General features: G+C 40.1%; 1 protein-coding gene across 2 annotated transcripts; it reads left to right on the top strand.

The window, feature by feature from the left end:
* Positions 1-147: 147 nt before the first annotated feature.
* Positions 148-12,432, top strand: LOC117827944 (probable C-mannosyltransferase DPY19L4). 2 transcript variants are annotated; one of them, XM_034704832.1, is made up of 19 exons: positions 148-530; positions 658-822; positions 3,080-3,201; positions 3,292-3,382; positions 3,508-3,629; positions 3,999-4,144; positions 4,315-4,438; positions 4,532-4,666; positions 5,734-5,865; positions 6,041-6,142; positions 6,222-6,295; positions 6,426-6,584; positions 6,761-6,880; positions 6,977-7,097; positions 8,696-8,752; positions 8,833-8,915; positions 8,995-9,127; positions 9,286-9,444; positions 10,681-12,432. In XM_034704832.1, exons 1-19 carry the CDS (start codon positions 440-442, stop codon positions 10,843-10,845), a joined length of 2,301 nt encoding a protein of 766 aa, XP_034560723.1. In that variant the 5' UTR covers positions 148-439; the 3' UTR covers positions 10,846-12,432. The 2 variants fall into 2 exon arrangements, with proteins under 2 accessions (XP_034560723.1, XP_034560722.1); XM_034704831.1 differs by having other exon boundaries at positions 3,077-3,201.
* The last annotated feature ends 294 nt before the right edge of the window (positions 12,433-12,726 follow it).

Below are 12,726 nucleotides of genomic sequence, written 5' to 3'. Positions count from 1 at the left end.
TCATGTTGCCAATGGTTGTGTTTTCATATTTTATGTAATAAAATAGACATCAGTGTTCATTTTTGGTCTGTTTCTTAACCAGGTCAAAACTCCTCACAGGAGCTTTAAGTTTGCAGGAAGTGAAGGTCACTCCTCCTCACTCTTCTTCGCTGGTTTTTCAACACAGCCATACGTAACTTCCGCCTCAGCCCAGCTGCAGCCCTGAGTTCAGTCCTCCAAACCTCCAAACACACTAATCATCACAAAACCTGAGGCTGTTCGACCACAGCTCTGAAACTAAGAGCAGGAAGACCCGATATAAGGAGGGGAGGCTTGTAGTAAGAGTAAAGCAGAGTGAAATATTGAGTGGTCGGCTCCTGTGTTAGCTAACTGCTCGTTAGCTAGCATGCTGCCTTCTCCAAACACCAGAAAACTCCTCTCGGATTAATCTCACCTCGACATGACCGAGTTCAGATGTCGTAAAACAGAGACTGTAGAAGGAGATGAAGAGGAGGACGAACCAAAACATGAACCCGAGTTGCACATTGCAAGTAAGTTCAGCTAATGTAGAAGTCTGCTAATTGAACACCGGTGAGCTTACAGAGCAAAAACAAACTTCTGTTCACTTTCTCAGAGCAACATCAAGTCACACTGTGTCTGTTTCTAACACCTGTGTAGGTGCTAATGGACCGGTGAACCCAGAGGATGATGGGTCTGCTGAAGGAGGAGATGACAAGCAGCAGAAAGATGAAGGTGAAGATGAAGAAGAGGATGCTCAAAGCAAAGAGGAGGAATCAAGGAAACCAGAATCACCTGTTAAAAGATCTAATAAGTCCTCTACATGTAAGTTAATGACATATATACTGAGTTGACTGACATGTGCATCCAAATCATTGGAGCATTTAGTTTGTTATTAATGTGAATGTGTGAGAGGAAAGCATTGTGATGAAACACTAAAGTGCTACAGGGATACTGGACCTTAAAAACCCTTAAAGCTGGGGTTGGTAGTCAGATTTAGACACACTTTTTGTTATACTGGTTAAAATGAATTGTATGTCCTGATGGCAATCAATACATAATGTGTTCTTAAAAAAGAGTGAAAAAAGACACTATCTACAGCCGGAGTAAACCTGGGAAAACACCAACCAATCACCGTTTTTGGGTCCCAAAATGGTAAACCAATCAAATCCCGTCCTGCCGTTCTGCCCGCCTCCTGCCCGTACATTTCCCCGGCATGCACTCTGAGTCCCCGTCTCCTGCCTCTGCTTCCCTTGACTCTATTGACTGCCCCTCTCGCTGGACCTCGGACCTGTCCCCTCTGACCCGATGAGGTGCTTTGCTCAGGACTGGAGTCTGGGTCAGAGTCTAAAAAGCTCTCACCACAGGGGCTCTGACAAGCAGAATAATTAATGACATTCAGTAAGTCCTACAGAAATGTATATGTTGTAGTGTCCGTCTGGACGCTGTAGGGATGACGAGCCGATTCGTGAACATGTTGGGCTTTACTAACCGGTCACTGTCGGCCGTGACCACGCCAACCAACAAAGCAACAATCAATGTTTGAATGAATGAAGAACTTCTCCTCTTGTCTCTCCTCTCTCCAGCTCGCACACTCTACACCTCTCCTGATGCCTTCACTAACTGTCAACACTGTAGGAATTAAGAGCATCTACACTGAACACGTTTAACAAACAGTAGAGCTGTTACAGTTTTATATGTATTATAACTTTTCTCCTGATATCGTGTCACCGGTACAACTGGATAATGCTAGCATGACAGTTGTGAGTACTAACAGCAGCCATGTTTGTTTGTGTTTTTCACTTTCACTATGATCATGTTTTGGTGAGGACTGGTTTTGAGTCAGTCACCATCATATGGTCATGAATCAGCGGCGCTCGTGCATGTGAGCGGGGGCGTCGATTTGGAGGAGGTCCGAGGGGAAGGGGGGGAGGGGTTAGACGGAGTCCTGAAGACATGCTACATTCAAATTCATGCTAGTTTTCCGAGACTGCCAACCCCAGCTTTAATGTGAATGTGTGAGAGGAAAGCATTGTGATGAAACACGAAAGTGCAACAGGGATACTGGACCTTAAAAAGTAAGTAAGTAAGTAAACTTTATTTAGTATAGCACCTTTCACAGACATAGTCACAAAGTGCTTTACACAGAATCAATGTCAACAAGACAATACAATGAGCAATAGATAAGATAATGAAGAAAGCAGACAGAATGACATCAAATTACAACAGAAGGTTGAAAGCCATAACAAACAAATGTGTCTTAAGCTGTTTTGGCGGAAGATTGTTCCAAAGAGTTGTAGCCACATGCTCAAAGGCACGGTCACCTTTAGTTTTAAGCCTGACACAAGGCACAGCAAGCAGACCCTGATCTGAGGATCTGAAGGGTCTACTGGGGATGTAAGGGTGGAGCAGGTCGGAGATATAAGAGGGTGCTAGATGATGGATTGCTTTATAAGGTAATATGAGGATCTTAAACTGTATTCTGAATTGGCAGATTTTATTTAAAGGATGCTGGATTGTCTGAGCGGAAATTTGATGCTTATCTCTCTGAACTCATGAATGAAAAAAACTTGAAGAATCAATAAACCGATAAAACCACAGTTTCCAACAAAAGGACGGTCAATAAACTGGAGGGCAGTCAAGATAAAAGTGTGCTATAGGAAGAGATTTTAAAGTGGTCTCTGAGTCTGCTGACCCGGTTCCTTTGGGGAGCTTGTTCCAGAGCTTAACTGGAAAAGAAACTGAAAGTGCCAAATGTGTCTTTGCTTGTCAGCACACAGTGATGAAAACTCCTCCTTTATTAACATAGGACTTTATTTACTTCTCTAATCAGGATCAACGTTATTTCCCCATTGTTGCTCACTTGTTACTTGCCCTGTTTTCCTGCAAACAACGTACACGCTGATTAACACGTAGAATTATTGGTGAAACATAACCTTTTTTAGAAGACAATTGATGTACAGTAATAACATAAACAGATTAGAGTGTGCAGATTATTGATCATGGAAAGTCTTCATGTACAGTTTCAGGAATAACTGTGGTGACATTAAGTATTCACTTTTGTATTTCTGTCTCTCAGCAGGTTTCTTGCAGCGCCTGGTGAGGGTGTTCTTCGGATGTCTGGCAGCAGTTGCCTGTGGCATGCTGTATGCCGTGTATCTGTCTACATATCATGACAGGAAGTTCTGGTTTTCCACAAGACAGGTGTGTGATCTTTTAATTGGCCTACCTCCATTATGTTTCTACCTTACTGCTATTTACATCAACTGTAAGATTAACTATAATGTTTCTCAGGAGCTAGAGCGAGAAATCACCTTCCAAGAAGGCAGCGGACTCTATTATTACTATTACAAGCACCTGCTGACAGTGCCATCGTTTGAAAGAGGTACGAGTATTCCTTCTGTTTCTCATTAAAGGAAGATAAAAAGTAGAAAAATGTGTTAAACTCACCCTCTCTCCTTGTGAACCACCTCCTCTGTTGACCTTGTGCTTATGTGGTTTGTTTCTCAGGGTTTTATGAGCTGACGCTGGATAACAACACTATTTCAGGTCAAACCATCAACGCAGTGGATCTTCTGTCCCTGTATCCAGAGCTCATCACAAGCTTCCTATACAGAGTCACAGGCAGCCAGGTGAGGTTATTCTGCAGAGTGAGGCTTCCGAGTTAAGGTGTAGAAGAGAAATTTCCCTAAAAAGATATTTTAAAAGAAACTATCAAATCCAGGATTCATATTTTCACCCAAATGTGTGTTAATGAATCAAATTAAACACCGAATATATGAACACAAGATGGGAACGGAGGCCCATGTGTTCTGCAGAGCCAGAGATGTTTTCTGACTTTTGTCACTTTGTAGAGGCAGTGAGAGTTTCAGATCCGACACGATCAGTGAAGTCTTTCCAAGTTTACTTGTCAAATAGTCTCTTCAAATTGGCAAAAGTGTAGTGTCCTGTGTATATTTACAAAAGTGAGTACTTCCTCATGTTCCCGTCTTTGCCTTCAGGATGTCGTGGAGCCCATCTACTTCTATGTCGGAGCGGTTTTCGGCCTCCAGGCGGTCTACGTCACCGCCCTGTTTGTGTGCAGCTGGGTGATGAGCGGCACCTGGGTGGCCGGCATGTTGGCTGTGGCCTGGTACGTGATCAACAGGTGAGACCAGCTCTGCCGCCATGTTCCTCATACTGTAGCAGGATATATCCCTGTATTATCACATATCAAACATGATCCTTCTCTTCTGAAACCAATCATACATCATCTGCACTTCTTCTTTCTGAATAATGATGACTGGTATTCTCTTGTGTCGGTCATTCCTTCCTCAGACCAGATACAACCAAAGTGGACCAGGCCATTCCTCTACGGGACAACTGGGCTCTGCCTTACTTCTCTTGCCAGGTCGCTGCTTTGACTGGATTCCTAAGTAATAATATCAGCTCTGCTGCAGAGGTAAGCCTCTCAAAAAGCACTTTTTATTATACATAATTCTCCTTTATATCCAATCTGAGCATACGTACAGTGATACATTCTATTTCTCTGTAGATGTTTTGCTATCTCACCATGAGTGCCACCACCTTCACCTTCCTGCTGGTGTGGGAACACAGTCACTACGTGCTCTTCATCCAGGGCCTCTGCCTTTTCTTGCTCGACTCGTTTGACTTGGTGCCAACACGTAAGGTAACACAGTCCTGGTATGATGCAGGAGACTTTATTTACATAAACCTATGCAAACTGTCTTTATAAGGTTATGTGATCAAAAGCATCCATCTAAAGCTCAACAAAGTCCCTGCACCAGACCAAGAAATCGTCCACACACATGGATGCAGTAAATTGTATTTTTTAGTGCTCACAATAACATTTATGTTCTGATTAGATAACCATTACATATCATGTGAGGGAATGAGCTTTAGAGCTGCTGGTCGATAGATTAGCACAGTGAAGACATTTCCCTCCATCATTTTTTCTTTGAAGCGTTTAATCAATGTATTATTATTATTATTATTATTATTATTATTATTATTATTATTATTATTCATATATTTATTATTATTATTATTATTATTATCATTATTTATATATTATTATTATTATTATTATTAATAATGTGTATTATTTTTATGTATTTATTATTATTATTCATATATTTATTATTATTATTATAATTATTAATTTGTATTATTATTTTTATGTTTTTATTATTATTATTATTTATATATTTATTATTATTATTTTTATTATTATTATTATTATTATTATTATTATTGTTATTATTGTTGTTGTTGTTATTATTTTATGTTGTATTTTGGGGCATTTTTGCCTTTTATTTGATGGGACAGCTGAAGAGAGCAGGGAGTAGAGAGTGTAGGAAGACATGGAGTAAATGGTCGAGTCCGGAAGTCGAACCTGCAACAGCTGCGGCGAGGACTGTAGCCTCTGTATATGGGGCGCGCCATTTAATCATGGCCAGCGGCGCCCCTAATCAATGCATTATTGACCAAACACAACACTTTATGGCCAGTTATGAATTAAACATAACATTTATAAAAGAGACTGATATTGTGATCGCTTCAGTTAGAATGGGCTTCAATCATCAGGAGGAAAAATAAAAGTGTTTTTTCTGTCTGTTAAAGTTAAATTATCTTGGGATGCTATTTGTGTCTGTACCTGTCTTCAAATAAACTTTTCTTTTGTTTTTCTCCTTTCTTGTTGTCTCTCCCTCTCTCTCTCTTATGTGGCATGTTCAGATGGCTGACATCCACAAGGTGTACCTCAGCTCTTTGTTCCTGGCCTACTTGTTCCAGTTTCAGAACCCGACACTGCTCAGCTCTCCTCTGCTCAGCCTCATGATCGGCTCAGTGCTCGCGAGGTACTTCCAGGTAGAGTTAGCTGCTTCCTCAAATCAGAGCTCAGTCCAAATACATACCACAGGGTTGTTTTGTTTGTTAAACCTCTTATTTGCTTTATCAGTAAAAATCAGTCACCTTCAGATACACAGGGACGACATCCAGCGTAGCACCAGGCTGAATCTTGTTTTCTGCTTTTCTTTTGCAGCAAAAAATGAAGATGGGACCTCTTGTAGCCAGAGTAATGAAACTCTTTTTACATTTCCACCTGGTCTTCACTACAGGAATCACCTTCAGTTATTTAGTGAAGGTAAAAACACTTCATTGACAAAGCTTGCAGCATCACTCTGCAGTTACAAAGTTGTTAATTATGTCCTTTTATTTTAAAGAAACTTCTACCTGTCAGTGAGAGTGATTTCATATTGAAATTCCTGGAAGTAAAGTTTGGACTCAACACAACAACGTGAGTGAAATGTTGCATCAGAAGTTTGCTTTCATGATTCAGACATTATCAGAGAGCTGTGTGTTCTGCAGCTGTATTCATATATATTCTCCATAATCTAATCCTGTATCTTTCCCTCCTTCTATCAAAGCGACTTCATCCCAAACTTCCTCATGTGCCAAGAGGGTTTACAGTCACCTGGTCAGGACTTATTCCTGCGACTGACTCAGGCCTCAGTCTTTCCTTTCTACTTACTGGTGCTCTCTGTCTGCCTGCTGTCCACACTGCAGACCATCTACAGAAGACTCAGGTGAGGGACTTCTGCTGCACGGTGCAGGCTGGGACAGTTTATCAGAGCTGGTCATCATCTATCAGCTGTGGCTCCCAGTGACACTTTGAAGTTCTGCTGGGAACTGCTCCTGTTCAGTGCTGTTTTATTGATAACTCAGAGTAATAACTATATGTTTTTCTTCAACTTTTCTTCAGTGGACAGCCAATGAAAACCAACCTGAAACTTGAAGACGGGCGAATAGGAGAACAGCCAGAGGTCATATATCATGTTTTTCACACGTTGCTTTTCGGAGGCCTTGCTCTGCTGTTTGATGGGTGAGTTCATCAAAGGAAAAATGTGTTGAGGATTCAAATATCTAACATTTCATCAGAACATAAACAACTCTTTTCTCTTTTTTTTTTTTCATGCAGGATGAAATATTTATGGACCCCATACGTCTGCATGTTTACAGCATTTGGTGTTTGTTCTCCAGAGCTCTGGATGACTGTATTTAAGTGGCTTAAACTGAAGTCCATCCACCCTGTAGTTCTGGTGAGTAACCTCTGATGATCATAACGCAGAAGGTGAAAAGTGCATGAAACAAGATTAAGCTGCAACCTTGTGTTGAATCACGTTGTGGGTTACCAGGTCTCAGGGAGAGAGATGTTTAAATCTATCTTGATCATCTGGCAACGTTGATATGTGCGGACCAAAATACTAGCTGTATGTATCCGTTTAGGTTGTATGGGTATTTTATAATAAGTGTTATGCCCCATCCAAAGGCGGCCGTATACACATGACCCATATGACAACACAAAAACACCTTAAACACTTAAAAAAGGGGATTTAATGTGAGATTACGGGAGTGTTGGCAGGTATGCAGTGCGGGTCCTAAAACTGTGGCACACCTTTAGTAATGTCAAGAAAGCAGAGGGAGAGAGACGACTGATTAGATTAGACTAGATTCAACTTTATTGTCATTGTACATGTCACAGGTACAAAGCAATGAAATACAGATTACATCTAACCAGAAGTGCTTCAACAGTAATTAAATAGCATATGATACAGTTTATACAGAGGTATGAATGATATATAAATATAAGTATCTACATGAGTGACTATAACTACAGGTATGTACAGGCTATTACTATAATTATAGTATATAGTATTAATAGTTATACAGTATGTACAGTAGTGCAATTGTGATTCCAGTATGTTTCACAGTATGTACACAATGAGCTGCACACATTGCCTGCACTTGAAGAGTTAATTTCTGAATGAGTCAAGAGCTCTGGTCTCTGACATAAAATCTCATGGTGTAACATAGCAGCAACCTCCAGTTTCAAAATATGAAGCCCATGTGGAAGTGTTATAAACTGCAGTTCATCGAGCGTCCACTAGAGGCTGGCTGCAGAAACACCTGAAACCACATACACACCAATTCAAAGAAGATGACCTTTACAGCATTAATAAACATGTTTACAGCCTGGTACAAAAAACAGTTTAGGTCTGAGTTGCTAGTTTCTCTATCGGTACACACTGTACGGGGTGAATTATTTTATAAAACAGTTCAAGACAGTTCAGAAGATTATTAAGATTATGAGTTTTGCCCATTTAAGGACATGACTGACTTGGTGGACAGGCGGGAACACTGGAGCTGTTGGCGAGGAGGCTCAAAGCCCGCCTCTTTACCTCAGACTACCTCGACAGAAGTTAGGTTGAGTTCACCATTTCCAATATGGCTGCCGCCGATGATTGGCTTCAAAACAGCGCTTCAGAAACAGATGGGCGACGTCACGGATACTATGTCCATTATTTATACAGTTTATAGGTGTTACATTCCCTGAGGTACGAGGGGATGAGGAAAGAACAATAAGAGAGATAAACAAAACAAATTAAATTATTAACAGACTAAAAACATGCCAACTGAAAACAGGCTTCCTTAAAAAAAAATGAAAATAAAAAATAAATCTATCATCAATATTAAATGAATCCTTTGTAAGAAGAAAAGAACGTCACAGCACAAAAGGAAACACTAAGACAACCAGTCCTCAAAACACAGCTCCTCTCACAGGAGAGAACGCCACAGCTCGAGCACAGATCTAATAGTAACTGATCATCTCACTTATTTCTTCTTATTTCCTCTCCAGTCTCTGATTCTGAGCACAGCGGTCCCTACAATCATTGGTTTCAGTTTGTGGAGAGAGGTGAGACTTTTAACTCTTTGTTTAAATCTCTTTACACCACACATTAAGAGGCGCCACTAACCGCTCTCTGTGTCCTGCAGTACTGCCCTCGTGTCTTATCAGAGCTGTCAGACCTGTCTGAGTTCTATGACCCAGATACAGTCGAGCTGATCAGCTGGATCAGGTGGGTCCTCAGATCTAGTAGTTCCACATCTTAAAGTCTTTATTGTGTCATCTAACTTTGAGGCCTTCTCCTCTTTCAGGTCTCAGGCTCCGCTGGCGGCTGTCTTCGCAGGAAGCCCTCAGCTGTTAGGGACGGTGAAGCTGTGCTCGGGTTCAGCTGTGACCAGTTTACCGCTTTACTCCGACATCAACCTGCTGAAGAGGACTGAGGATGTGAGTGAGATGAAAGAAAGAAGATGAATAGTACAGGAAAACACATTGAAGTACAAATCTTTGGCTTTCTCCACATATGCCCTCTTTTTAAGAGGCATAAAAAAATTATGTACTCTCATTCATAATTCTTCACATTAATGTCGTTTCTTTCTTCGTAGACGTATCAGGTGTATGCAATGAGATCTGCAGAGGACATCTACAAGATCCTGACCGCTCAGAAGACAAACTACGTGATCATCGAGGAGTCCATCTGTAACGAGCTCAGTCTCATTAAAGGCTGCAGGATAAAAGACCTGCTCGACATATCAAACGGACATGTGAGTGTTGTGATTTTGGAAAGATTAATGCAGTGAAAATTATAACTTTGGGTTTACCAAAGTAGGTTTACAATATTTTTCCTAAATAATTATTCAGTCTAAAACTAACAAATAAAAAGAACAACAACATGAGTCAGGACATTTTCATTCACACAGGAAACATGCTTATGCAGAATATTTTAAGATGATCTTGCTCATAGCAAACATACTTCAATTAACACCACTTTAGCTCAAACGTTTTAACTCTCCCAGAGCACTTACACACCTGTGAATAGATAATAATAATACTTTATTTATAGAGCTCTTGCCAATACAGGTAACAAAGTGCTTCACAGTGGGCAATTAAAACAAAAAGAAGTGGAAAGCAAAATGAAGCGATAAAAATAGAATGAAATAAAAACTTGTCTGTGAAGGTTCTCAGTCATCCAGGTCATGGTAATCCAAAGCTTGATCCAGGATTCACAAAGGGTCCTAAGTGGGAATAACTAGACTAACAACCCCACTTAGGACCCTTTGTCACTCCTGGACACACCCACGACTGTTAGTGACTTATATCTTCAAGCTCTTCCCCAGTCTGGTCAGAACTGAAGAAGCCTTTGGGAGGAGAGGTGGAAAGTCTTCAAGAATTTCTACCAGTCCAGTTGCCTTACGGATCAAGCTTTGGAAATAAAAACTTAAAAACATACAAACTTATAGAACAGACCCTTGAAATCAGAGCTTAAATTAAATAAAATCACACAGTAAAAGCTTTCCTGTAGATGTTAATAGATAGAGGTGACACGTAGTTTAAAGGAAAGTTTGACATTGTTGGTAAATGTTCTTAAATCCTGACATCTTAATAACGGGATTGTTTCCTCTCCCATGTCTGTATGGGATTTAAGAAGTCACCACTGGCACTAAAAGCTAGACTTGACTGTGAACAGTGACTTTAAAGAGTCTTGGACGTAGCCAGGCTAGCTATTTCCCTCTGATCTGCTAAGCTAAGCGGCTGGATTAAGCTTCACATTTACCGTACATACATGAGAGTTATATTTATATCTTCTCCATATAATTCTATATAATCTCCAATCTCTATGTAAGTGGATTTTCTTAAAGCGACAGATCCTTAATAAGAGTTTTATTCTGCTTGTTGAAGCTACAAAAAGTCTCAGCCCTGGAGAGTTTTGATCCTGATATAAGCTTTTTAGTTCAGCTGTTATTCTCATCGTCTTTCCATGACCTCTTGTCTCCATCCAGGTTGTTTATGATAAAGGAGAGATGTACTCATTCTCCAAGCACGGACGATTCTGCCAGGAGATTAAAATGAACTACTCGCCCTACACAAACTACTTCACTCGAGTTTTCTGGAACCGCTCGTACCACATCTACAAAGTCAACTCTGTCATCTCCTTCCAGTACTGACAGCGGCTGGACAACACACAGGACTACAGTGTGTTCCTGCAGTGTGTGTGTGTGTGTGTGTGTGCTCATAAAAGTCTGATCACTGTTATCTTAAGAATCCCAGTGTGAGCGGTGAAGGTGCCTGGGATCACGTGGGCACATTGTACCTGAAAGTCATGTCTGATTTAAGGACTACTGAAGTCGAAGTATGCCACATTAACCTCTGAACTGTAGTTTTATAAGCCATGTGTTACTGTTACTGTAATGAATCTAATGAAGGGAGGGGTCTGAGGTCTGTGCTCACTTTTTAGAGAAGAAGAGAGCAGCTGGGTGTTTAGGCACATTATTTTAAGGCGACAGAAAGTTGTCGTTGAAATTCCTGGCAAAGGGGTCAAAGGCAGTCCTCCAGTTTGGTACAGACAGAAACATCTCAAGGTTTAATTGTCTTCACACCTGCTTTATGTATGTCCATGGAAATTAGCCCCTACAAAAATTCTCCCTTATAGTTTTTATGATATTTGGTCTCTACCTGACTTCGAATCTAGCTCTGTCTTTTACCCTTAACTTACATTTGTCCAACACCTCTGAGGTTACTGATATGTCCATTTGCCTCTTGTGCACTTTTTGTTTTGACGCATAAGCAAATATTAGAACCACACATCTGAAGGCTAACTGCTTGACATGCCAACATCAGCATCTATCTCAGAGTACGGACAAATTCAGCTTCACACAGCCTCTTGTAGTCCTGAAAACTCTTGTTTTTTTTAAGCCCCATTATTCTATGATGATCCTTTTCTTGTATTTCAATTGAACCAACATTATTTTATTTTAATGCGAATTAACATGGCTCATTATATTTAATCATGACATGGTCGTCTGCTGTTTTAATGGCCAGTCAAAGGAAATTATGTGGAATTTTAGAATAATGATCTATCAGAATCTATGATAACCTAAGATACTTTAATTATGCCTTGTTCACAAATATCTTCAGATTAAAGTATGATCATTACCAGCTCTTTAAGACTTTAAAAAGCCAACACAGCTTTTCCAATGTTTCTGTTTTGAGTACACATAAAGGGAGTGAGTATGTGTTGTGTTCTTAAAAACAGGCTGTTCCTCATACGCCAGGCTGTCACATATGTTGTTTGCCAATATTTTTTGATGTGTAACAAAGGACGATCAATCTCTACTGCCAAAGGAGACACTCACCTGAGTTACTCCAGAGTTCAGCTATCCAACAAAGACAAAGAAAGAATTGAATCAGTATTCATGGATGACAGACTGAATTTAATATATAACGTGTTTTGTTTTTCCCATTTAACCCTTGTTTTATTATAAAGTAGCTCTACAGCATTACAAATAACACAGTAGTGCCTGGTATGATGGGAGAGACTGGGCAGCACAGTTTGTAAGAAAATCACGTGTTCACTGTGTGTGTGTAGTCGAGGCTGGTCCTGAAGCTGCTCACTTCTTTTACTTTGTCTTCATCCTCTTCTTTTTCTCGATGCCTTATTTTGAAAGGCCATTTAGTGAATGTTGGGTTTTATTGAAATACACATGAAGATGAAAGTGTGTACAAGTTCACAAATAAAAAACTGATCTCTGTCATGAATGTCTTCATCAATTAAATATACACTTTGCTTTTTCAGATTGCTATCCAGCATCCACCCTTCAATGAAAGATGAAAGTTCTGTGCCTTAACCTGATTTAAAGTACACAACATGAAGAAACCATAATATACAACTTGTTTTCTCAAGATCACAACTTATTTTTCTCGCTATCTCAAGATAACAAGCTTTGTTTTCTCAAGATAACAAGAAGAATAAGACGAGAACACTGACAAAACAAAATGTATTTATTCATGTTCTTTTAGGGCTTCTGTACTAAACATGAAAGAAGTAC

Source organism: Notolabrus celidotus, chromosome 16 (assembly GCF_009762535.1).
Source record: "Notolabrus celidotus isolate fNotCel1 chromosome 16, fNotCel1.pri, whole genome shotgun sequence".
Lineage (NCBI taxonomy): Eukaryota > Metazoa > Chordata > Actinopteri > Labriformes > Labridae > Notolabrus > Notolabrus celidotus.
The sequence above is the reverse complement of the archived record's forward strand: the minus strand, read 5'-3'. Positions and strand labels throughout refer to the sequence as shown.